This window comes from Mesoplodon bidens (assembly GCF_964165515.1).
Source record: "Mesoplodon bidens genome assembly, chromosome: 19".
NCBI classification, from domain to species: Eukaryota; Metazoa; Chordata; class Mammalia; order Artiodactyla; family Ziphiidae; genus Mesoplodon; species Mesoplodon bidens.
Window position 1 is genome coordinate 25,150,172 of NC_138179.1, and position 24,638 is coordinate 25,174,809.

At 39.2% G+C, this 24,638-nt stretch overlaps 1 protein-coding gene across 4 annotated transcripts in view; it reads left to right on the plus strand.

Annotated features, from left to right (window-relative positions):
* Window positions 1–24,638, plus strand: part of MAP2K4 (mitogen-activated protein kinase kinase 4) — a 107,048-nt gene that overhangs the window by 66,155 nt on the left and 16,255 nt on the right. For all 4 annotated transcript variants that reach the window (XR_014014028.1, XM_081219866.1, XM_081219867.1 and 1 more), the window contains 4 exons: window positions 8,466–8,585; window positions 16,396–16,515; window positions 18,920–18,971; window positions 21,863–21,990. Coding sequence is in view for 3 of the 4 variants with exons in the window: in XM_081219866.1 (XP_081075992.1) it covers window positions 8,466–8,585; window positions 16,396–16,515; window positions 18,920–18,971; window positions 21,863–21,990 (420 nt within the window). In the remaining variant the exon portion in view is untranslated. The remainder of the gene's footprint in view (window positions 1–8,465; window positions 8,586–16,395; window positions 16,516–18,919; window positions 18,972–21,862; window positions 21,991–24,638) is intronic.

Consider the following 24,638-nt stretch of genomic DNA (forward strand, 5'->3'; position numbering starts at 1 on the left):
AAGCTGCTTTCTGATGGTATAGAGAACTTTGTTAGGCAGTTTTGTTGAGTTTCAAAGGTCCACAGTGCTAGCATTTGATTATCCAGGTCACTTGTGGGACGCAGAAGCCATGGCTATCTTGTTTTGAATTGAGACTGGAGTCCAGTATCTTAGGCTCTCATTCGATTGGCTAGATCCATGTGGCTTATTAAGAAATCCACAGTTGATTGCCCCATATTATTTTATGTTGCTATTGTTGCTTGAATGTTGTGGCATTGCAATGAAAAGTGTAAGTGGTGCCCTTCCAGGAGTGGACAGATCCCAAGGATGTGGCAGGGCGGCCCCCCAATCCCTGGTGTAGTGGGGATTGGAGCTCCTAGTCTGCGTGTGTTTCTTTTGCTGTTGCTCCTAGTGGATGCTTTCTGTTAATAGAATTGTATGTAGACCCCAGTAAATAAAGTAGCCAAAATCAATGCTCTCTGGTTGATGTGCTGGATAGGAGGTGCCTCCCCATATCGGAAGCCCTTGGGGCATGAGTGCTGAGGAACCTTTGGGATCCACGTGGACAGTTTGGAAATGGTGGCTCTCGGTGAACTTTCATCAACCATTTTTGTTTCTGAACATTCTGGACACCTAGTTTCTGAAACCCTCTACCTTCACTTGACTGACCTGACTGAACCGTGACATAGGACTGAATCCCAGCTCATGCAGTTATTTGGAGAAGAACCCGTCTTAACACACCTCGCTCTAAATGAGGGCCCTCTGGAACGATATGTGAACAATACCTCCTGCACAGTTTCTGTCATTCTTTGTCATGTTATAGCTGTGCCTCTGTAATTGTTTGTATATCAGATTTCTCTCCTATCTCACTGTATTGTCATGGGTACCGAAGTTGGGATCTGTCATTTATGATCTTTAGGCCCTTAAATGTTTCAGTGCTGAGGTTAAATAACATTGTGCTCTTTACATCTGGATGATGTAATGAGTAAAGAGGAAGATGATACCACCCTTGTCAAGACTTACCAAGCTTGTCCCATTAACTTTGTCCTCAGGGCAGGTCTTCCCATGATGTGACATCACATACGTTGTTGGAAGTGATCTCGCACGTTCTCTGATGGTGCACAGCACAAAATGTGTAGAAGGAATTAAACTGGGCCTCAGTATCCTCAGTGAGAAGAAGGGGAGGTCCTACTATTAATTAATTAATTTGACTAAGATACAATCGAGAGTTCATTAAATTGCTCCTAAAGACTCAGATGGTTTTGCAATTAAGGATCAGTATCCTTTCTTTCTTCCTTAGTAAAAACATGTGTTTTCATAATTTAAAACAATTGATTTAACAGACACACAGTTTGTTACTCTTTGACATGAAAAACAGTTTTGCATCTGTGATCAGCACTCCAAACACTTTGCCTTTTTTTTTTTTTTTCACTGTTTGTTTTGGCTAATGTTGCCATCTGCTTTGACCTTATTAGTGATAGTATTGTAAGATATCATGGACATTTTCTTATGTGATCTGTTTAGAAGACTCTTTAGCAGCTAAGGTTAAGTGTCTTGCTGCATCTGTGGGATATAGAATCTTTGTTTTGAAATTAGGAAAATAAGAATGCCTAGGGTTTCCTGCAGCTCAGAGGAAAGTGATCGCTCACTGATGTGCTGCAGTGGTTTCTGGGGTTTTCCAACTTTGTATTAGAACTGAATTCTGGACATTTCTGCTGGGAAAGCAGCACATTTGTTGTAAGGGTCGAATGTTTGTAAGAATCCAAGGGGACACTTGGGGATCTGAGTGTGATCCTTGCTCTCCTATCCCCTACCTCCCTGACTTAGGTTGATCTGAAGTCATCCACTGACTGGCAGTGGATCCCCCTTTGTGTTTTATTCTCTCACATATTAACCTTAGGAGGAGTCCCTAACCAAAGGGCAGGGACTGCTTAATGAAGAAGGCTGCCCTTCTGGCAGGGCAGTATTGGTGTTTGTGGATCCTAGGAACTGGATACTTTCAAAATACGTTTATGACAATTATATCAATTAAGAAACCCTTGTTCTCATCATCATTTGATTTTAAGTGAAATGCTGTAGAACCTTCATTCCATCCCTCTTTGTTTTCTGTGGAGAGGAGTCCACTCGAGATCCCATGTGCTGTGTTTGCCCAGGTACCAGCGCTAGGATTCCTGCACGGGTGATACTTATCAGTGTCTACTCAGTCTGGTGTCTTAGGCTCTCATTCGATTGGCTAGATCACATGGCTTATTAAGAAATCCACAGTTGACACAGGGAGCCTTTGATCTCATTCCTGCCCTGTTAGTGATTGCGCAAGCTTTCATCCCATTTTGGCAAGATATTTGGCAATTACTTGAGTAGAGAATATAAATACTGTTGGTCACCTTAGATGGTGAGAGGCGCTCAGCTAGAGGGATGAGCCACAGCCACTGAGATCTGAGTTCAAGCTACGTGCAGGTGATAGCGGATCCCCCACGGCTTTGCCAAAGGGGAAAGACCTTCTGGTGCTCTGATTTCGGTTGGTGGTAAATTGAAAGTAGCACTTTGCCTAATGGCCCAAATACTAATAGCTTGCATCACTTTATTCTGTGTTAAATTGTTTTAGTCAATGCCTAGAATAATCTGTAAAGCCATACACTGATTTCCTCTATAGTTGTTGAATACATCACCTTGCTGAGTTTCGTTGTGTCCGTGCCGAAATTTCTGATGGGGGAACTCACCCCTCATTCACTTTTGAATACTCATACCTTATTCCTAACTTACTCTAAGCAGCCACAGATGAACACGGGCACCTTGTTACACTGTCCTCTGGACCCTCAGCTGAGCCCTTCAAAGACCCGGCAAGAATGTGTCATGTGAGAGTTTAGAGGCTATACCTCCCAGGACTAGTGGTCATGCCCTTTCACATTATTTTTCCCATTTATTCTGTTCCCCACATCTCTTTCCCCATGTATTTTCTCCATTTCAAAACAAAAACACAGATGGAGTATCAGTTAGAATTGATAGACATTTTGTAAGTTTATTTGACTGTGTTGCTATTTTCAAGTCTGTCTTTCTAAAGTCAGTTCCTGGACTCCTCGGTTCTTGATTCCTGATATGTTTGTAGGTGACGTGTATCTTTTTTGCCTGGAACGCCCAGATCCTAGAAACATCTGTCGTACACATTGTGGAACTACTGTTTTTAATCAGGAACATGTATGACTTATCAGTCTTCTTTACCCTGAGTCTTTTGAGTATGTGATGACCTATTTTCTCCTTCTCTAAACATGAATGGGATCAGGTAACCCAGAGGGCCTTCTCCACACACACATTATCCAACAGATAGAGCTGGTCATTGGCCTGACCTTTCCTTATAGCTTGAGTTGGCAGGTAGAACAACTCTGGGATTTTGGTGAGAGTCCAGAGTTCTTGCATAGGACACAGGCAGACACAGACTGGGGTCCTTCCAGGGCGGGCCCCAGTGCTTTGGTGTGTGCCTGGCTTCTCTAGCAACTGAGCTAGCTCTGAGAACTCTGACACGGAGATGTGGGTTAACTCTGAATCAGAGTGGGTGGCAAGGACACTACCGGAATCAGCTAGGTGTTCATTTAGCGCCCAGGCAAAATGCTCCTTGGAGACCCGCTTCTGAGGACCTACCCTGTGGGCCTTTTTTCATTTCCTCTTTGCCACAGTTGAGCCATCCTGACCTTACCCCGTGATAGCGAGTGGGTCATCATCATACTCTTTCCCTTTATCGCTTCTCCATGTCACTCCTGACCTCTGAAAATAAATTTAGGAAAGGACGAGAAACGAGAAAGCGACACTAATGCGGTCATAGTATCTCAGTAAGAAGGGGTGAAATCGGTTTCCTTAGGAGTGTGTACTGCCTGTTTTCATCCATCCTCTTGGCTTCTTTCTCTCTGCCTTTTCCACCCCAGTCCTTCAGTGAATTTAGTTTTAATAGTTCCCCCAGTCCCTTTCCATGCTAATAATGTGTCTTAATCAACTTGAAAGTCCTTCATACTTCCTGGTGTTAGTTTTGTCCCTAACTATGCATCCTTAATGAGTACCAGCAATTACCTGAGAGGTCGGGTTGGCAGGGTTTGGAGATTAGGAGAGAGAATAGTGTGTGTGAAATCCCAGTGAAAAATTAGAGGACATCTAGAACTGTGCCATGTTTAAATAGCTGTTCATAGCAGTAGAGGAGTATTTATACTTTAAATTCAAGTTGTTAAAAATTGAGGCATTCCAGGGCTTCCCTGGTGGCGCAGTGGTTGAGAGTCCGCCTGCCGATGCAGGAGACACGGGTTTGTGCCCCGGTCTGGGAAGATCCCACATGCCGCGGAGCGGCTGGGCTCGTGAGCCATGGCCGTTGAGCCTGCGCGTCCGGAGCCTGTGCTCCGCAACGGGACAGGCCACAACAGTGAGAGGCCCACATACTGAAAAGAAAAAAAAAAAAAAAAAAATTGAGGCATTCCAGATGAGGCCAGGTATAAGCTGTCAACATTTAAATTTACCAATGACTTGAAGATGCCACATTGTACAGGAAGAAGGAAAACAAACTTTCAACCACTTCTTGGTATTTCTGTACGATTGGGACTGTTCTCAAAGTGGGCATTGCTGGGTTCTGTGCATGAGGTAGGAGAGGGCAAGAGGGCAATTTCTAACTTAAATTTTTTAGCTTGTCCTATGGAACTTCTTAACTTTCCATAACTGTAGCTTAATCCTTACAGAGTTCTAGTAACTGAATTTGTGGCTGCTTCAGCCAATGGCATGAGTTGGATTGGCTGCTTTAGATAAGTGAAGCTCTGGAATTTTTTTTTTAATTAGATAAGAACCATATATAACACTAATAGTCATACAACCAGGGAACTAGGAATTTATCTTTTTTTCCCTTTGCCTCTACTAAGTGTCTTTAAATGAGAGTCATTTTGGTGTTGCTGATTTGTAGCTACATGCAGTTTTTATTGGCATTTACCTGCTTTTAAAGCTTTATTAAAATATAAAACAGCTTTGTATACAGATTTGGACAACAATTTTAAAAATATATTTTTACCTTCAGGTGTATAAAATTTCTTCACTGTAGCAAACCCTTTATATAAGTAGGGTAGTAATTCTTGTTTTGCTTTAAAAGTGTTTTCTCTACATTATGTTCCAAATAAAGTAAAATTGTAATACTTTGAAAATACTTCATTATTGGAAATGCTATGTAGGTTGATTTTCAAAAAGTAGTTTAGTTTGTCCTGAGAGAATGTGATAACTTAAGCTAGGTTAATAAAACAGTGACAAGTAAAAGCTCAATAGCCCCATAATGAAGAAACAAGAGTAATTTTAATGATATCTGGGTGAAAGTGAAACTGTTCTTTAAAACTTAAGGTTCTTGAGATGATTTTCTTAAATATTTTCTACTTTCTTAAGTAGAAATTTAAAAAAAGGGTTTGCTGAGCCCAAATAAACATTAGCCTTATCTAACTTTAAATTTATGGTATCAATAAATGAAAATTTCCTGTAACTCAAGGCATTTATCAACACATTTGATTTCTGAACATTTAAATTACAGGAGAATTTCAAGTAGTGTAATTGGCTTCACCTTTGCATTTGCATTTTCCAGTACCCTCATTAAGGACAGCTTTATAAGGGGAAGGGAAGTTTGTTCTCAGTGATGTGTTCCATTTTTGGTGATTATGCTCCCTTCATTAGAGAATCCGAGCCTTACTTATTTCAAATGGTAGAAATCTTTTCCATACACATTACTTTGATGTTCACTTAGAAAAACTTTCCTGGTAGTGACTTTTATTACTAAGTATTTTGTCATTTGAATCATCGATTATTTGTGTTTTCTAACTTGAATTACTTATTGAATTACTGAATTAAAATCATTAATTTGAAGCTACTGCTATTGTAGGAGATATATGCTTATAGTTAGTCTCCTCTTTGAGTCCTTCAGGCCTTTTGAATTAGCTTAGTTTATTAATTCCTCACATATAATAAATGTTACAATACGACCCTAAAACTTGAGTATCAGTATAATTCAGAGCTAGCTGTACTTGCTCAGTTTTAAACAATTGAGATGCAGTACCAGCAGCTAGTCCTCCAATGCCCATCACTTGGACGAGATGTTCAGAAAGCGTGAGGAGGTGGTGACAGGCATCGTTAGAGCAGTAGGCCATCCAGCAGCACCCCCCCACCCCCGCCACGTTCTCTTTCATGCTAGCAGTGGCATTAAAGAATATTTTACAGATGGACAGATTTTCCTACCATGCTGATGATCTCAAAGATTACAACTGTGCCAGGCACTCTCTCTCCAGTATGGTTAGTAATAATCCTATTATATCAGTTAGATGCTGGGACTTTAGTTAGGTCTCCAGTTCACACAGTAACATGTATCCTTTCTGTAGCAACAGCAGTGTTTTTAGAAATTGGTCCCCAAGAGTCAGTTATTGATGATAACTACTGAGGTTTATTGTAAATTTAGAAAACCATATAACCAGTTTAGGGAAACAAAAAATAAACTAGAAAGGAGGGCATCTTCTAAAATAGTGTTTTATAAGTGTGTGTGTTAGTACACTTGTAAATAAGGAAAAATAGTAAAAATAGAAAAAAATTTTTTTAATCTATTAATAGTGAGAATTCTTTAGTAGGTAGAAATCTTCTGCAACCAGAGGATCATTTGCTTTTTTCTTCCCTGTTTGTCTCTAATTACCAGTTCTTTGTCTTTTAAGTTTAGATACATAGGATTATTAAGTCTTTTAAAAATAATAGCGTTCCCAAATTATTATTTTCACAGCTACACTTTTAAAGTTATATTTTTTAAAACAAGTTTTGTAATTTAAATGTTTACAGAAATTTCAGTGTCATGTTTTGAACAAATACAAATTACATCTCTGGGCTAATTTGACTTTTTAAAACTATCCCTTTTGAGCAGACATTATGCCGATGTTGATTTAAAAGCAAAATTATTAATCTCCAAACTATGAAAGTACAGAAATGGGGGGGGGATTTTCTTAATTTTAAAAGTACTAGTCTTACTTGTTTTTATTTTTCATTCTTCTTATTTTTTTCTTATTTATCTGGGCAGGATATTCAGTGTGAAAGTTTGGAATAAATCAGTCTGTACAAGATGGATGCCAGCTAGTAAATTTTATTTGGTATGAAGTACTGTAGCTAGCAGGCTGTAAATTTTAAGTTGCAAAATTTAGTTTGTTTGTATTTGGAATATATGGAATTCCTCATTTAGTGTGGGAAAAATGAAAATGAAAGAACCTACTTCTATTCCTTATACACCTGCTTATTGTCGTGTCACATGGAATACATCTTTTGTATCTTTCTGTGCCTCTGGCTTCTCTTCTGTAAAATGGGTTCAAGAGTTTAATTGACTGCCTTCACCCTTTCAAGAACATTGAGGACAGATACCTTGAAGTCTTTGGAAGACAAAATGCCACCTTGTATATTTTTTGATACTAACTTGCCTTGTAAGTATGTGCTATGTATTATACACAGTGGCGCGGTGTGACATTGTGAACATTGAGAACAGAGCTGTTTGCATGCCTTGTCATTAAACTGTAACTTCATTATTAATATTTTACACTCTCTGAATTTGATTCTTTCCTGTCTCTAGTGCAGTGGGAGCTGTCGCTCTGAACATCTCCATGTTCTGTACAGTTCCTGGGTGGGTGGCAGGGCTGGGGACGCTTATCTTTTGTGGGAATCTTTTAGAATTGTGCAGAGTCGTCGTTGTACAGGTGGGTTGGGGATATACCCCAGGTCTGCAGTGTACAGGGGAGGACCTCATCATCTGAGGAGTAGACAAACAGCCCTCTGTCTCCTCGTTTTTAGATTTTCCGCCACATGTTTATGCTGCCCTGCATTCTGACTCACGAGTTGGAGAGTCAGGTAGAACTTTTTGTTTTTAACATACAGAAAGTGTGGTGAAGGGGGAAGGTACCAGTACAGGATTTGGGAGACATGGATCGTAGTCTGTGTGCTGCCCCTACGCTAGTTCTCACTTTTACCTGTTCTGGGCTATTTTCCACCTCTAAAGAAGGAGGATGCTAAGCCGTTAAGGATGCCAGGGAGTGAAGAGGGCTGTTCTTGCATTGAATGCCCAGATTCCATACAATTCTGAAATGGTGATTTAAAAGTATGTATGAAACTACTGATAATTATTCAGTGTAAACTGTTTAGAGGATGGCTTGTTAAGATTTTCTTTATATTTGCCTGCAGGGCATTCCTTCCATCATCTTCAGTGAATGCTTGTGGTTAAAAAGCCCTGTGTCCCTTAAAGAGTTCCTAAGTGCTATTTTGTCAAAAAATTTTTTTTCTAAGTGCTATTTTATTTTTCTGTGATAAAATTATTCTTGTAAAGTATAAGGAAGACGATAATTTTTATGTCTGGTTAGTATTTGTGAAGTCTGCTCGGAATTTTTAGTCTTGTGGTAGTGGTTTTTCTTTGGTTTCTGAAGTTGTTTTATGTTTTTGTGACATCTTTTGTCATTTTTTTTTTCCAGAGAATTCGGTCAACAGTGGATGAAAAAGAGCAAAAACAGCTTCTCATGGATTTGGACGTAGTGATGCGAAGTAGTGATTGCCCGTACATTGTTCAGTTTTATGGTGCACTCTTCAGAGAGGTAGGAATAAACCTAAGCTGGGGTCTTAGCTGACAAGTGGACGTCTACTTGGAATAAGTAAGAGGATGGCAGGATTTGATTCTAATCTTCAGTTTAATGCTGTACTTTAGTAATACATTGATTTCTCAACATTTTAGTATATCGCCATGATAATTTACACATTAATTTCATGTTCCTTTGGTTAAGGGGTGAATTTCATACTTTAATTATATTAGTTAATTAAGTATTTTATGGCTGTCATTTGTGAATTCCATATTTCCTTCTTCATATGTAAATATTTTCTGTTTTTTAAGAACCTGACAAATCACCTGGCTTCTAAATATGTTACTGTATTTAGATCTATCTCTTTTGTCCTTGAGCTCCCTCGGCCCTCCCCAACCCCTTTTTTAAACTTTCATTAATTTTTGTCATCCAGTGTATCTGCATTTAGCATAAGCATTTATTCGTGTCCACCCACAATCCTCAATAAAATTCATCAGACATGGAAATTAACAGCTGCAGTAGAATTTCTTTTATCTAATTCTGCTATCCAGATTTTTATGTAGAAGCTAGAACTTTAGTTTCTTGGTGTCAGGATCATGTGTCTCTTTTGGTCTCTGACTCGCCTGTATCCTGCTACAGGTTATCACTTCTGCCTGCAGCTGTCAGTGCACTTGCTCATTTCCAGTCACACCACTCCCTAAAGCAGGGAAGTGAGTTAGGGTCAGGAAGTAAAGGTGGAGCTGTCAGTGAATCAGATACTTTATGGTGTCCTGGACAGTTATCACACACTTGTGATATTTAGTTAGGTGAATGGGAATTGAACTGAACTCTTATGCATTTTAAATACTCTTAAAAAATATCCATTATCAGGGCTTCCCTGGTGGCGCAGTGGTTGAGAGTCCGCCTGCCGATGCAGGGGACACGGGTTCGTGCCCCGGTCTGGGAAGATCCCACATGCCGCGGAGCGGCTGGGCCCGTGAGCCATGGCTGTTGAGCCTGTGCGTCCGGAGCCTGTGCTCCGCAACGGGAGAGGCCACAACAGTGAGAGGCCCATGTAACGCAAAAAAAAAAAAAATATATCCATTATCATTTTGAAAATGTTAGGATGAGCTGGTACTGGTGGGTTTGTTATGAACTGGTGAGGAAAAACTGCATCCCACCCTGCCCTTCTTTTTCGGACTGGATCACAGAGGGTGTCATTTTGGGGGTTTTGTTATCATTATTGACTTAAAAAATACTATGTTGTAAGACAGGACTGAATGTCACACTGTATAGAAAGATATGAAATCTTATCATTGGAGAAGACCTTAAAGGTTCGTCAATTAATTCTTCACCCAGTCCCGAAATATTTATTTATTTTTCTGTGCCCTTAATAGATAACACTATTAACCAGAAGTGTTCTCCTTCTTGATAGAGCCCATCCCTTTCTTGAATCACTAATTAATCACTATTAGTTTTAGACTCACATAGCTTCTTTCTCCTCCTGTCCTTGTACTTTTTTGACTTGAGTGTTCATTTTTATGACCAGATCTGTTGAATTTGTTAACTTTCTTCCCCATGTCACATAGTATTACATCACATCAGCGCACACAGTCGTGTATTCAGGCAGGTAACTCTATCCTGCACCGAAGTATTATATACTGTTATTCTGTTTGTAAGATCATGAATCTGGAACTTTCTTCATGTTGCACAGGAATCTTGTCATTTCCTCCTCTCTTCTTCCCTCAAACCATGAATTTCTTCTTCATAATCATAAATCCCCTGGCCACACTACTCTTCACATCTCATGAAGAGCAGTAGTTATCTGGAATGGACTAGATTTTCTCTCCTAACTGGATGCCACAGTCAGCTTTTCCATGCTGTGCTCACTGTCTCCGTAGACTCTCATGGGCTCTATCCCAGCCCTAATTCACCTCCATAGTGCTCAAGTATGCCAGTTTATTTCTCATGTTCGTTTACTTGATAATTCATTTGAGCAACATTTAAATATGTAGCTCCAGGCTAGATAGTGTGAAGTCTGATTTTATGAAAAGAAAGCAGAGTGATATCCATGATTGAAAAGTTACTGGAAACAAAACAAAAAGCTTGGAAAATAGTATTGAACAGGATCGTTACGATTCCTTATGAATAGTTGGGTAAAATTCAGTTTCATATCTCAGGAAGGTTGACTGGAATTGAGATATGCATCTGTAAGCACTAACATCTATTGAATGCTCTATAGATTCCACGTTTATTACTTTCACAACAGTCTCGGGCAGGTTGGTGATATTATCCCCTCTTTCCAGGGAGGAAACTGAGATATGAGTAGTAATTTAACAAAAGTCGCACAGCCAAGAAGTGTCACGGACAGGACTTCAGAGACAAAAATCTCACTGTTCTTTCTGTTATACCACAAGTGGTCCAGGGATAAAGAACTTGAGCTTCATTTAAGAAATAATCTGCTTTTTAAACATTGCAGTTTTTGCGTATGAGAAGCTGAAGGGTCAGGAGCTATACAGCTAAGTTGTGTAAAGTCACAAAATGCCTAGTTAGGCTGAACATGAAGCCACCCCCCGCCTTCCTTAGATCTTAGAATGCAGGAAGTAATAGGTACTTTCTGAATAATGAAGTTTTAGAAGCAGCAAGTTCACCTTGAAGAGTGCATGTGCATAGTCACAGTTGTAACTTTCCTGAAGTTACAATGGTGAAAAATAATAAGCATTTATTTAATAATGGTTTGGAGAAAGATTTTTGAGCTAGATCACTTAAAAGAAAAGGATCCTTTTTTGGTGACATGACCTACAGTTGTTTTTTTTTTGCGGTACACGGGCCTCTCACTGTTGTGGCCTCTCCCGTTGTAGAGCATAGGCTCTGGACGCGCAGGCTCAGCGGCCATGGCACACGGGCCCAGCCGCTCCGCGGCATGTGGGATCCTCCCGGACCAGGGCACGATCCCGTGTCCCCTGCATCGGCAGGCGGACTCTCAACCACTGCGCCACCAGGGAAGCCCGACCTTCAGTTTTGATAATAGACACAGAATTCTGGGTTTATGAAAGGAAGAGACTGGACATGAATGAGCGCATTTAGGACTTGTTGTGAGAGAGACAAATGCTTGTAACTCCCATCCCTGTGAAAAGCCTCCATAGTATTTCATTTCACATGATTTATATGACCACAGGACATCAACTCTTGGTCTGATTCAGTCAACCAACAATCACGGAGCCATGAGATGTTATTTTTCTTCTTCTTAGCACCAACAATGTAGAGGTTAATCTTGCCATTGGGTAATATTGAGCCTCTGAAAGTTCCATAACTTTATTTGGAGCAGTGAATAAATAACATTTAATACTGAAGTTGGTAACTCAGTTATTGCTGTTATCTCCAACCATGTGTATATTTCTTTCTAGGATGAAACTAAATGAGGATAAGAAGTCCAAAATACAACTTGGATTTTATTTAGATAATTTATGAAGACATCTAATTGCACAGGTTTCTAAATTCGTTTTCAGACTTGGTAGACAGGGAGAAAAGAGCTTGACAGTACTGAATAATGAAAGTGACTTTTAGCCTGTAGCTTACATAAAGGCCAGACCTACTATTTATGTTATCAATACTGAGACTTAGAAGCACTTTTTGTTTGTTTGTTTTTGGGTTTTTTTTTTCGTTTTTTTGTTTGTTTTTGCGGTACGCGGGCCTCTCACCGTTGTGGCCTCTCCCGTTGCGGAGCACAGGCTCTGGATGCGCAGGTTCAGCGGCCATGGCTCACGGGCCCAGCTGCTCCACGGCATGTGGGATCTTCCCGGACCAGGGCACGAACCCGTGTCCCCTGCATCAGCGGGCGGACTCTCAACCACTGCGCCACCAGGGAAGCCCTAGAAGCACTTTTAAAATGTCTTTTAATATATACATTTTCAGAATTTAATAGCAAGGAATCCCTTATTTAAGGTATCTTTGGAGGTTGGGGAAATTCCAGTGTAGGAAATACTGTTCTGAGTAATCTGTGACTATAGGAGTTCATCAGGTTATGTAAAAGGCAGTGATAGGGCTTCCCTGGTGGCGCAGTGGTTGAGAGTCCACCTGCCGATGCAGGGGACACGGGTTTGTGCCCCGGTCCGGGAAGATCCCACATGCCGCGGAGCGGTTGGGCCTGTGAGCCATGGCCGCTGAGCCTGCGCGTCCAGAGCCTGTGCTCCGCAGTGGGAGAGGCCACAGCAGTGAGAGGCCCGCGTACCACAAAAAACAAAAAAAAAGGCAGTGATATTAGCCAAATAGTCACCTCCTCCCTTTCTACCCCTACTTCTGCTCATGTTGTCCTTTCCCCTTCCTTCCCCGCCCCGGCAAGTTTTAAGTACAGCTTTATGGAGGTAAAATTGGCAATCAGCTGCACATATTTACAGTATACAATTTGATATGTTGGAACAAATGTACACACGTGTGGGATTATCGCCATAATCAAGGTCATGAACATACCCACCTCTCACGAGTTTCCTTGTGTCCCGTAGGTTATACACACTTCCTCTCTGCTGTCACCATCCTCAGGCAACTGCAGAGCTGCTTTCTGCCACCGTAGATGAGTTTGCATTTTCTAGAATTTTATGTAAATGGAATCATACAGCATGTACCCCCTTCTTTGTTGTTGTTGTTGTCTTTTACTCAGCATAATTATTTTGCAGTTTAGTTGCTTTCAAAGAGTTCTCTTCAGGTTATCTGTTTTTCCCTGAGTGATACTTGGTAGTTTGATTTTATTTTCAGAAATTTGTGCCTTTTATCTAAACTGTCAAATTAATTGGTATAAAGTTATTCATAATAGCCCTATATTATCATCATAATATCTGTAGAATCTACAGTGATGTTACCTCCCTCTCTCTCTCATTCCTGATGTAATTTGTATCTTCTCTATTTTTTCCTGATTAGTCTGGCTAGGCTAATTTGTTAGATGTATTCCTAGGTGCTTTTTGCTTTCTACTGTGAGTGGTGTCTTTTTAAACATTTTATTTTCTAAGTTGTTCCTGTTGGTATAAAAGTTATGTTATTGGTTTTATCTGGATGTTGTCTCTGAAACCCTTATCTTGATCTTGGTAGTTCAGTTTCGTTATCCTCCACCTTCCTTTTCAGTAAATCCATATTCAGTAATTTTTATTTTTGTATTTCAGTTGTGTGGTTGTCCTGTCTTTTGCTTGAACATGAAAGTAATGTTGCTGTCACTGCTTTTGAGGCAGCTCAAACCATTCCTTTTTTTTTTTTTTTTTTTTTTTTTAACGCTGTTGTCTATTCTCAGTTATGGCCAAAAGGAACTGCCATAAGAAATACATTTACATTAGGTTATGTGCCTTAGAAACTACAAAGATTTCCCGCCCTGGGGCTAATTGCTCCTTTGTGCCTGCCCTTCTCACCTCAGTTTACTTCTCCCCTTTATCTCCCTTGTTCCCTTGTGTTTCCTTCTCTTTTGGTTGCTTTCCTATTTTTCCATCCTTTCCCCTTCTCCCCTCATTTTCTTTTTTAGTTTTTTTTGTTTTTTTTTGTGTGTGTGTGGTACGTGGGCCTCTCACAGCTGTGGCCTCTCCCATTGCAGAGCACAGGCTCCGGATGTGCAGGCTCAGCGGCCATGGCTCATGGGCCCAGTGGCTCTGCGGCATGTGGGATCTTCCCGGACCGGGGCACGAACCCGCGTCCCCTGCATTGGCAGGCGGACTCTCAACCACTGCGCCACCAGGGAAGCCCTCCCCTCATTTTCTTAATTCTAGTTTTTAGCAGCTGCCAGGCGCTTTACTTTGTGCTTTACATATGTTAACTCATTTGATCTTTATCATAGTCCATTGAAGATTGTGGGGCGATCCCATTTCATAGTTAGGAGTTGACGGGGCCCAAGCTTATATAAGTGGAAAGTGGGAGAGCCTGGATGAGTAAGTCAGGCCTTCACACTCTAATCAATGATTGTCCCACTTTGCTATATTACTGAAGTTAAGTTCCTTCCACGCTGTTTTTCTAAGTAGGTGAGTTAAATGTGCTATCCTTTTCTCTAATTAAAAAATTCTAGTAAATCTATTGAGATGGTGTCTTTAGATTGAAATAAATTCAAGTGTGTGTTTTGGGTTAATAGTGTTAGTCATTTATGAAGGTTATTCTGCAAGAGCACCCAGAAAAAGAGACCTAAGAAGAAAGATTGGAGTAACTATAAGTGAAATATGCTCTGCAAATCAGCCTTCTGTGAAGCCATGGAGCTACAGGGATGTTGCAGCAGGTGCTTCTATTTTAAGAGTGGGATCATTCATCTCAGCAGTCATCACAGCATGTGCTGTCTCTACATATAAGTTAAATGTCCTTGCATTGGAGGTGTTGATAGGAGAAAGGAGTTATGTAAAGTGGATTCTGTTCATGGCTCTGTTGCTAATTAGCAGTGCTGTTCTGAGCAAGCCATTTTATTTCAACGGGCATAGATCTCTCGTATGATCAATGCAAGCCAGATGTTAGGGGAGGGAGGTTAGTGGTAGAAGATCTCTAAGGATATAGCTGGATCCATAAATTAGTAACCATATACAGAATTTTTTAAAGGTAATTTTTGTCATCATCCCGATAGCTCTTTTCACTCTCACAAGATACTTCGTAGTCCTTGTTTATATGTCCACATACTTTTACAGCATTATAAACATGGAATCGGCTTATAGCCTGTGTTTTCTCATGCATACCTCATGAACTGTATAGTTTTCAAAATAATTTAATTTCAGGTAATCCTTTTAATAATGTACCATTTCATCTTGTGAGATAGTTGAGGTTTTTAGTTTGTTTTTGTTTTTTCTTTTTGTAATTTACGAGCTATTTGTTTAAGTTAGATTCCCAGTCATGGGATGACTCTATCAAAGGGTATAGGCACTTTTATTTCTCTTGTTTTATTGTCAAATTGCCTTCAAACTGGTTTAAAACACTCTACAATGCTGCCAATAGTTTTTGAATGATTTGATTTGATTATAGCCAGCATTTGTTCATTTAAGGAATGTTTATTGAGCCCGTCATGGTGGACTGTATGTTCTAATAGGGAAGATCAATGAAAACCATAATAAGTAAATTATATATATATATATATTTTTTTTTTGTGGTATGCGGGCCTCTCACTGCTGTGGCCTCTCCCGTTGCGGAGCACAGGCTCCGGACGTGCAGGCTCAGCGGCCATGGCACACGGGCCCAGCCGCTCCGCGGCATGTGGGATCCTCCCGGACCGGGGCACGATCCCGTGTCCCCTGCATCGGCAGGCGGACTCTCAACCACTGCGCCACCAGGGAAGCCCCAGTAAATTATATTTTATATTAGAAGATGATAAAGGCTCTACAGAGTAGAGCAGTTAAGGGGATGCTGAGAGGGGGATGACTTGCATTTTGAATTGGGCATTTTCAATGTCGGCCACTGAGAAGGTGGCATTTAAGCAAGGACTTTAGGCATTGAGTTTGCTTTATGTACTTTTTTTTTCTTTTTTACTGATTTAAGAAGTTGATATAGTTTCTCAAGACTCCTGTAATCTATTTCCTTTGTTAGTGAGAATGAACAGTTTCCCACATATTTTCTGTTTTTCTATTTAATCATGGCAGAGTTTGAAAATTTTTATAAAAGTCGAAAGGTTTTCTATGTAGGACTATGCCCATCCTTACAATTAAGAGTGGGGAAAATTGGGCAACTAAGTTTGTGTTTGAACATGAGGAGAATATTCTGTCCAGCACTTTGATAAGGAACAAAAATTTTTTAAAAAAAGAGAAGAAGAAGAAGATTGCTTCTCTCATTGTATTTCTATTTTAAGTAAAGGGAAGGTGGTACTTAATGTTAAGATGTATAAGAATAACCGATATTTGTTTTTTTATAGGGTGACTGTTGGATCTGTATGGAACTCATGTCTACCTCGTTTGATAAGTTTTACAAATATGTATATAGTGTATTAGATGATGTTATTCCAGAAGAAATTTTAGGCAAAATCACTTTAGCAGTAAGTACTTGGTTTTCACTTTGTTCCTTGTATACATTCTTACATAAAGATGCTACTGGAGTTTTGAATGCACACATCTGAATGCCCTTCACAGAATGTTACTGACCTTCCTGGAAAATCACTATAGTAGGAAAAGAGACAAAAATCACTTCTGTGGGGTAATTAACACAACAAGTAGTAAGAACAATTTTCAAAATACTACAGACACTTTTCATTATTGAAAAGTACATATTGAAATCATACATTTCAGTAATAAATACTACAGTATTCTTTCCATTAAAATCAGAGTGGACCATAATAGATTGTGCTGTAAATAAGGCTAGAAAAAGCAATTTTCTGTTCCTCTTTCCCTTGTTACTTTAACTGTATTTAAATAGGTTATATTATCACAGTTCCGCTTAAATTAATCAGAATTGCAGCAGTCTCCTTGAAATCCCTTAATTGAAACTCTTTAGACAAAGTATATTTCCTGTGGTTTAAGATTTGGGCTATTCTGTCTAAACTACTTAAATTGTTGACTAGCAATTTCAGTAACCAGCATTACTACTTATTTGGTCAAATCATTTTTACCATAGTACCAAAAAAGAAAAGAGGCACTGTTTTGCTTACGTGTTTATAGTTTTGAAAATGAATTAATGATCATTTTCTTTCTTGTTCTTTTAGCTAACAAAGGTCATTCACAGTTTTTTCACAGAAAGAAAAACAAATTTTTTTGATAGAGTAAAGTTAGTAAGTTTCTTAGAAACCCCTGAGAATCTGAACTCATGACATGACCTGGGTTAGTGGATGTGTAAACTAAATTTTATAGGAAGTTGTAAGATAGATATTCTGGTTGCATGAATTTCCTCTTTCTTCCCTGCATCCTCCACATCCAATATAGTCTGCCTGTTAATTGTCAGTTTATCCTGTTTAATCATTAAGGGTCAATGTTAAAATATGTAGACAGTTTCTGAACTGTATTTTAGTTGTAAGAGGTATGTGTGTATAACTGGGATTTAAAAAGTCAGGTTAAACTCTAGTCATAATCTTAAGATTAATAGGTCTCATGTTAATATTTTAAATTATTTACCTGAATTAATGCTTAATTTAAATGTTTTATGAGCTGTTAAGATACATACCCTTTCATATAATTTTATAAAGAAGCTGTCTAGTATAAACAAGTTTTACTAGAAACTTCTTCATTATTCAGACAGGTGTATGAAATTTTATGTTGATCACTTTAGTCATCTCTCTTCGGTATACCAAACCTAGCTTTATCTTGGAACTTTTTACTATTCATAATAATTACAATGGAACAATAGTAGAATAATGATAATAGCCCATGGTTATTGAGTGTTTATTTGTGTCAGGCCAAGATCTCATGACATTTTATGTTCATAGCAACTCTCAATGGTAAATAGTGTAACCCCCTTTTTATTTACAGATGACAAATCTAAAGCATGAAGAGGTTAAGTAATTAATTTGCTTTGAAATTCATACATTTGTAAGTGTAAATGATTTAAGCCCAGGCAGTCTGGTCCTAGAATCCAGCTGTTAACCACTGCACGACAGGATGATCATGAAGTTGGAAAACATAGATAAAATTATTTTAGCCTATATTGCAATATATGTAATGTACACTAATAAATCATTTATTGTATATTTGCCTGTGTTTCTAGACTTGGTGATCATCCTTTATATTAAGCGTAACATTTAAAATTAGTTTGTGTTAAATCCGTTCTTGCTAATTAATAACCCCATGAACAAGCCTGGCTGCTTGAAACATTGCGAGTTTGTGTTCTGCACCCAGCAGCTTGATGGCAGCGGAGACTTGACTTTTCTAATTGTAGGCCTGTGCTTCACATCTCTTTTAGTTTGAGGTTGTAGAAATTTTAATTCAAGTCTCTGTTTCCTCTATTCCTGGAGAAATCTTTGATTTCCTGATCATGAACAGTAATCAAACAACAGGATAAATTCTGGCTCTGCAAAAATTACTTTGCAGACTCCACACCCAGTGAGGGGGAATGATTGTGAGAAACTGAGAATTTGGAAAAACTTATTAAATTAGGGTTGATAATGGAACCAGACTGTTGGACCTTTTTGTACTAAATATATCTGTTCCTAAAAAGTTCGATGGTATGAGAAAGATTATACAACTTTTTAATGACTTATTAAAAAAATTGTAAGTTACCCATTTGTTTTTTTAGCTGTCAGGGAAGGGTGTGTAAAGGCAACTATGATTTCAGATCTAAAATAATAATTTAGCATCTTCAGCTAACATAAAAAATGGACAGAATATTGAAATATTAAGCCCAAAAGAATGCAGAGAGCTACCCGAGCTGTTACTTTACGGTAAGCTATTGTGCTGTTTGATTAGAAGGAAATTGATTGTTTATCCCATCCGTCTCTGCTTTTTCCTCCCTAGACTGTGAAAGCACTAAACCACTTAAAAGAAAACTTGAAAATCATTCACAGAGGTGGGTATGAATTGTTTTTTTTTTTAGACTAGAAATTAACGTTTTTCCTTAATAGGAAAAAAAATTAACAGTTACAGTGCATTGTATAACTTTTCCTAAAATACTTGTACTTTTAGCAAAACATACTATATGTACCCTAAAACTTTATTATTAATTTAGGATTTTTTTCCCTTTGGGATTCTATAAATTTCAGTCTAACTTATTAGAATGTTGGGGCTTAGTGGAAAAATAATTATTCATTTGCCTGATAGATAATTAATGTTTCTCTGTCTATACAAATAAGGCAGGAAGGTGAACCTGTGGACCGTCAAAGAAGGATCTGCAGGATAGCACCCTCGATCATTTTAAAGGCATGCTACTGTCCCTATCAAGTGTTTCTTCTTTACTTGGGAGGATATTTTTGTAAATTGAGAAAGATTCTTTAATTAGTATTTTACATTGAAGTTCCTCTAAAACATTTATATTTGTGAAAACAGTGATCTTGGCCTTATTTAGACACAGGTCCAAATTCAAACATTTGGTGTCTGTCTTTTGGGAGACAGTGGGATTCCTGAATTTAATTCAGCAAATAGTTTAAGTAGTTGCTCTGTCTTATTACTATGCCAGACTCGGGGTAGTGAGGCAGTGGCTTTGAAGAGGCATAGTTCTGTACCCTCAGTAAATCTGTAGTGGACAAACCCAAGGTAATACATGCCAGTGTGTGATTCAGCCTGACAACACAGGACAGAAAGGAAACAGTCGTATTCAGAGATGCAAAAAACCTTGAATTCTAAGGTTAAAGGGCTCTAAGGTTGTGATTAAAGAAATTAGTAATTAGGGCATTGATTTAAGTAATTTTTATTTGAGGTTGACCCTGGACCACAGCAATTAGTTAACCTTGAACATCAGAATATTTCATTTAATTTTGCCTGGCTTAATGCTTGTTAAAAATAATATTGGCTAGGCTTCCTATTTTCTCTTTTGGCCTAAAATCATGTAGGATTAGGTCCCTAAACAAAATTATTTTGTTCCTCTTGTACTTCATATTGTTCTTGTTTTGGATTTTTTCCCGCCCTTTTTTTTTGGCTATATTTGGTAATTATGGGAGTATTACCTTAGAGCATCTGACAATTACCTTAGGGATTCTCACCAATCACAGTAAAGCACTAAGACATTGCCCAAGGTTAAATAAAAGGGAAAGGCCTCAAAAATAACTTTGCTTTTCCTGTGACTAAGTAAAATGATGAATTTATAGCAGTCTTTTTTACCAGCTAGGATCAGTTAGCTTTTTTTTTTTTTGCTGTAATTAGAGTGCTTTTGATTACAAGTAAGAGAAAATCCTGTTAACTGGCTTAAACTTCAGGGGAACTCATTATCTGTCGTAGTAAGTCCAAAGATAGGGTGGCTCCAACACGATGTGATTAGGGCTCAGGCTCCCTTCTTCTGGCTCTGCTCTCCTTAACATGTTGGCTCCATCCTCAGGGTAGTAACAGCTAAAGCAGGTCCTGTGTCACGCCTAGCATAACAGCCTCTTGAAGAAGAAGCTGTCTCTTCTGTGCGGCTGTCTTAGCAGCAGGGAGCTCTTCCTTACTTGTCTCTCACATTTTCTCTTGTCTCCTTTATGCCCTTACCTAAACTAGTCCCTGGCAAGGAGCACGAGGCTACCCTGATAAGCTTAGACCAATCAGGACCCCGTGTTTGGAGGTGCGGATAGATGTACACAGAGGAGGATGGATCTCAGTAAAATGAAAGTTCCATTAGAAAGGATGGTGGCATGGTTAGGGGTGGGTGTTTGATAAGCAGTCAGCCGTGTCAGTGACGGTAAGCGTTCTTTTCTGGATTTTTTTGTAGGTCCCCTTCTGAGTTACAGGCAGATATTTTTGTATCCTGTATTTATTTCTGTCCTTTTTATTCATGGAGCCATGACAGGGACAATGAAATGCCTCGAAGGATTGAGATAGGGACAGAGAATTAGTGAGCAAGGCGGGGAGAATTGTCCAGCTAGCTGATTTGCACACACTGGCAGTGAGTTAGTTGATGGTGAGTGAGGAGGAGGTGATAACCTAGGGGCCAAGGTGACGAGACTGTATAAAACCTGGAGAACTGAATGGAAAGGATTCAGCTTTCTCAGGTGTGCGGGAAAGCACACACACTCTGAGAATGGTAAAAATGAATCTGGTTTCTCCAGGATGACTCTTAGAGAAGGTTGGTTGGGAGAGACTTGATGAAGCCATCTAAGATCAGAAAAATCTCTCAAGGAGAAATAATTATTAAGTGGATGCATTTACTGAGCACTAACAATGTTCAGTTTCTGTAATAGGTGTTTTCATTTCCACAATCCTATAAGTTGGGAATTATTACTTACATTTTGTAGATGAGGGAATTGTGGTTGCTAAGTGAAAGTTCAGGAACTTGCCCCAGGTCACATTGTGAACATCAGGCCCAGGTCTTGAACCTTTGCTTGTCTGATCCCGAAGCTTGTGGTCTTTTAGATGTACTGGATTGGATACTTTCCGAAGTTAGATAAAGCTCTCCTTTAACTAAATTGTGAGTTTATCATTTGTATACTTTGCATTTAGTTGTATAATCTTTGACACGTTTGTAAAGTAGCTTAGTATACTCTTACAGATTAAATTCATCCTACATGTTTTGACTGTTGAGTAATGAATTTGAAACAAGTAAATGAGTATGTCTCTTGATGAAAACGAAGAAAACTTTATAGAATGCCTAAATTTAATATGAGGAGTTTTTTGATAATGAGTTTTTAGCATTCAGAAAACTTTTTTCATCTTCTGAATTTTAAGGACTTGATCACTTATGTTTTGTAAGGTTTTTCAGTATTTTTCCTTGAAATACTTCAGAATATAGCTCGTTTGATTACTTGAACGTTGAGTGACATCTGTGTCTTGCAGATATCAAACCTTCCAATATTCTTCTGGATAGAAGTGGAAATATTAAACTCTGCGACTTCGGCATCAGTGGACAGCTTGTGGACTCCATTGCCAAGACAAGAGATGCTGGGTGCAGGCCATACATGGCAGTAAGTGCAAAGGCCAAACCTTCTTGCTTGACAGTCATTGCACAGAGATCCTGTGCCCTTTGGTGCTGTACTACTAAGGAATCTGCTTTGGTCGTGCAGTTTCACCATACTAGAATATTCTCCTCTTCCACGAAGACCAAACTCAGTTCTAGCTCTTCTGTGAAACTTGGCGAAATCATCCCAGTGAACTCCTGTTTCATTGTCTTACTGTATTCCTCTTGCCTGGCACTGAGCATTTATGGTCTTTTCTGATTACTATTTTTTCATTATATTCTAGTTAGTTCTCAGAAGGCCTCTCTGTATCTCTAGACCCCCATATGCTGTCTTGACTGGAGGAGGTACTACAGTCAAGTAGTAGACATATTGATTGTATGTTTACAATCAATGTTACAATTGATTGTATGTTTACAATTGTAGTAGACATATTGATAGTGTAAGTGGTGCTGTTTCTGGTTAGAGAAGAACGGGAAGCCGAATTCCTCATAGAACTCAGTATGTCTAATAGCATGTTCAGAGGTAAGAGAAACTCACTGACACGTGCAAGGTAGAGGCATTAGTTATTTCTCAACCTGGAGCATCAGGTTGAGACGCTTAATACCTGCTGATGCACAGGAAAGCTACTTATACTGATATGTTTATTTTGTAACCAGCCAAAATACTGATCTACCTCTTTTTTTTTTTTAATTTATTTATTTTTGGCTGTGTTGGGTCTTCGTTGCTGCTCATGGGCTTTCTCTAGTTGCAGCGAGTGGGGGCTGCTCTTCGTTGCGGTGCACAGGCTTATCATTACAGTGGCTTCTCTTGTTGCAGAGCATGGGCTCTAGGCGCACAGGCTTCAGTAGTTGTGGCTCATGGGCTCTAGAGCACAGGCTCAGTAGTTGTGGCACATGGGCTTCAGTAGTTGTGGCTCGCAGGCTCAGTAGTTGTGGCGCACGGGCTCAGTTGCTCCTCGGCATGTGGAATCTTCCCAGAACCAGGGCTCGAACCCATGTCCACTGCATTGGCAGGCAGATTCTCAACCACTGCACCACCAGGGAAGCCCCTACCTCTTTTTTGAATAGGTTTCAGATGGCACTCAAGGTACCATTCTGCAGGTAATTTTTGCCTTGGCATTCCTCGTATTTATTGGTCTTTCTCATATCTATCTACCTACCTACCTACCTACCTATAATCATATTATATATATTTTGTTACTTTTCTCATGTTTATTTTTGTTGCTTTGCCTAGAACTGTATCAGTGTTGAATGACAGTATTGATGGTAGGATTCTTATGTTGCTTGACTTGAAAACAAATGTCTTTTCCTGGTTTACTAAGTGTATGTGTATATATCTGTGTGTGAGAATGTGTGTGTGAGAGAGAGAATAAGAATGAATCAGAAATGGCTATTAAATTTTATTAAATGCCTTTTTGGCATCATTCAGTGTCTGATAAAATGTTTCTGTGCAGCTGTTGATATGACACATCATAGTAACATATACTTCCTGTGGTTGAACCATTCTGGCATTCCAGAAATAATCCCTACATGGTTCATAGTTTATATGTTTAATATATTTTTACATGTGCTATGTTAATATTTATGATTGCTACATAAAAATGTTTGAGATTGGTTTATAGTGTACCTTGTAAAGGTTTTAGATGGGTTATGCAAGTTTTAAAAATCAAATTGGGAAAATTTTCATCTTTATTTTATTCATACAGTAAAAAAGTATTGATCACCTAGTGATCAAAAATATAACTTTGGCCTCCTTGAGCTCAGAAAATTTTCCCCAGAGCTCAGAACAGTTGTGATAGTATAGTTTTCTGTTCTTTGAGGTTGAAATCCATCTTGGCCAGGAGTCTTTGGGGAAAGATACATAATTCTTTTTTTTTCCTAAGATTTTTTTTTATGTGGACCATTTTTAAAGTCTTTATTCAATTTATTACAATATTGCTTCTGTTTTATGTTCTGGGTGTTTGACCGTGAGGCATGTGGGATCTTAGCTCCCTGACCAGGGATCGAACCCGCACCACCACCCCCTGCATTGGAAGGTGAAGTCTTAACCACTGGACCGCCAGGGAAGTCCCCATAATTCTTTGAAAACTGTGAAATTTTACTGTTTCCTTAGCATCACACATATGCGTGGGTGGGTGTGAGTGTGCATGTGTATACATATACATACTTTTCTTTTCTTAGTTGTTTTAAATGTTGGGTGTAAGAGCTGTTTACTGCAGTGTTTTAAGTACCAAGTATGTGGTAGTTTTAAAATCTGTCCAATCTCTTTAATACACCTCCCTTCAAAAGGCGGTGGCTAAGTACAGCCCTGAGTGTGGACTGAACTTCGTCACTCACTTCTCATGAATAGCATGTGGCAGAAATGACAGTGCATCCCTCTGAGAGTAGGTCATAAAGAGGCATGTGGCTTCTTTCTTGTTTTCTTTCTTGGATTGCTCACTCTGGGGGAGGCCAGCTGCCATGTTGTGCAGACACTCAGGCAGCTTTACAGAGAGACTCATGTGGTGAGGAACAGAGGCTTCCTGCAGTACTGTGTGAGTGAGCTTGGTGACGAGACCTCCTGCCCCAGGGAGGCTGACAGTCCTGGCTGACATCTCAGTTGAAGTCTCATGAGAGACCCTGAGTCATAACCACCAACAAAAATGCTCCCTGAAG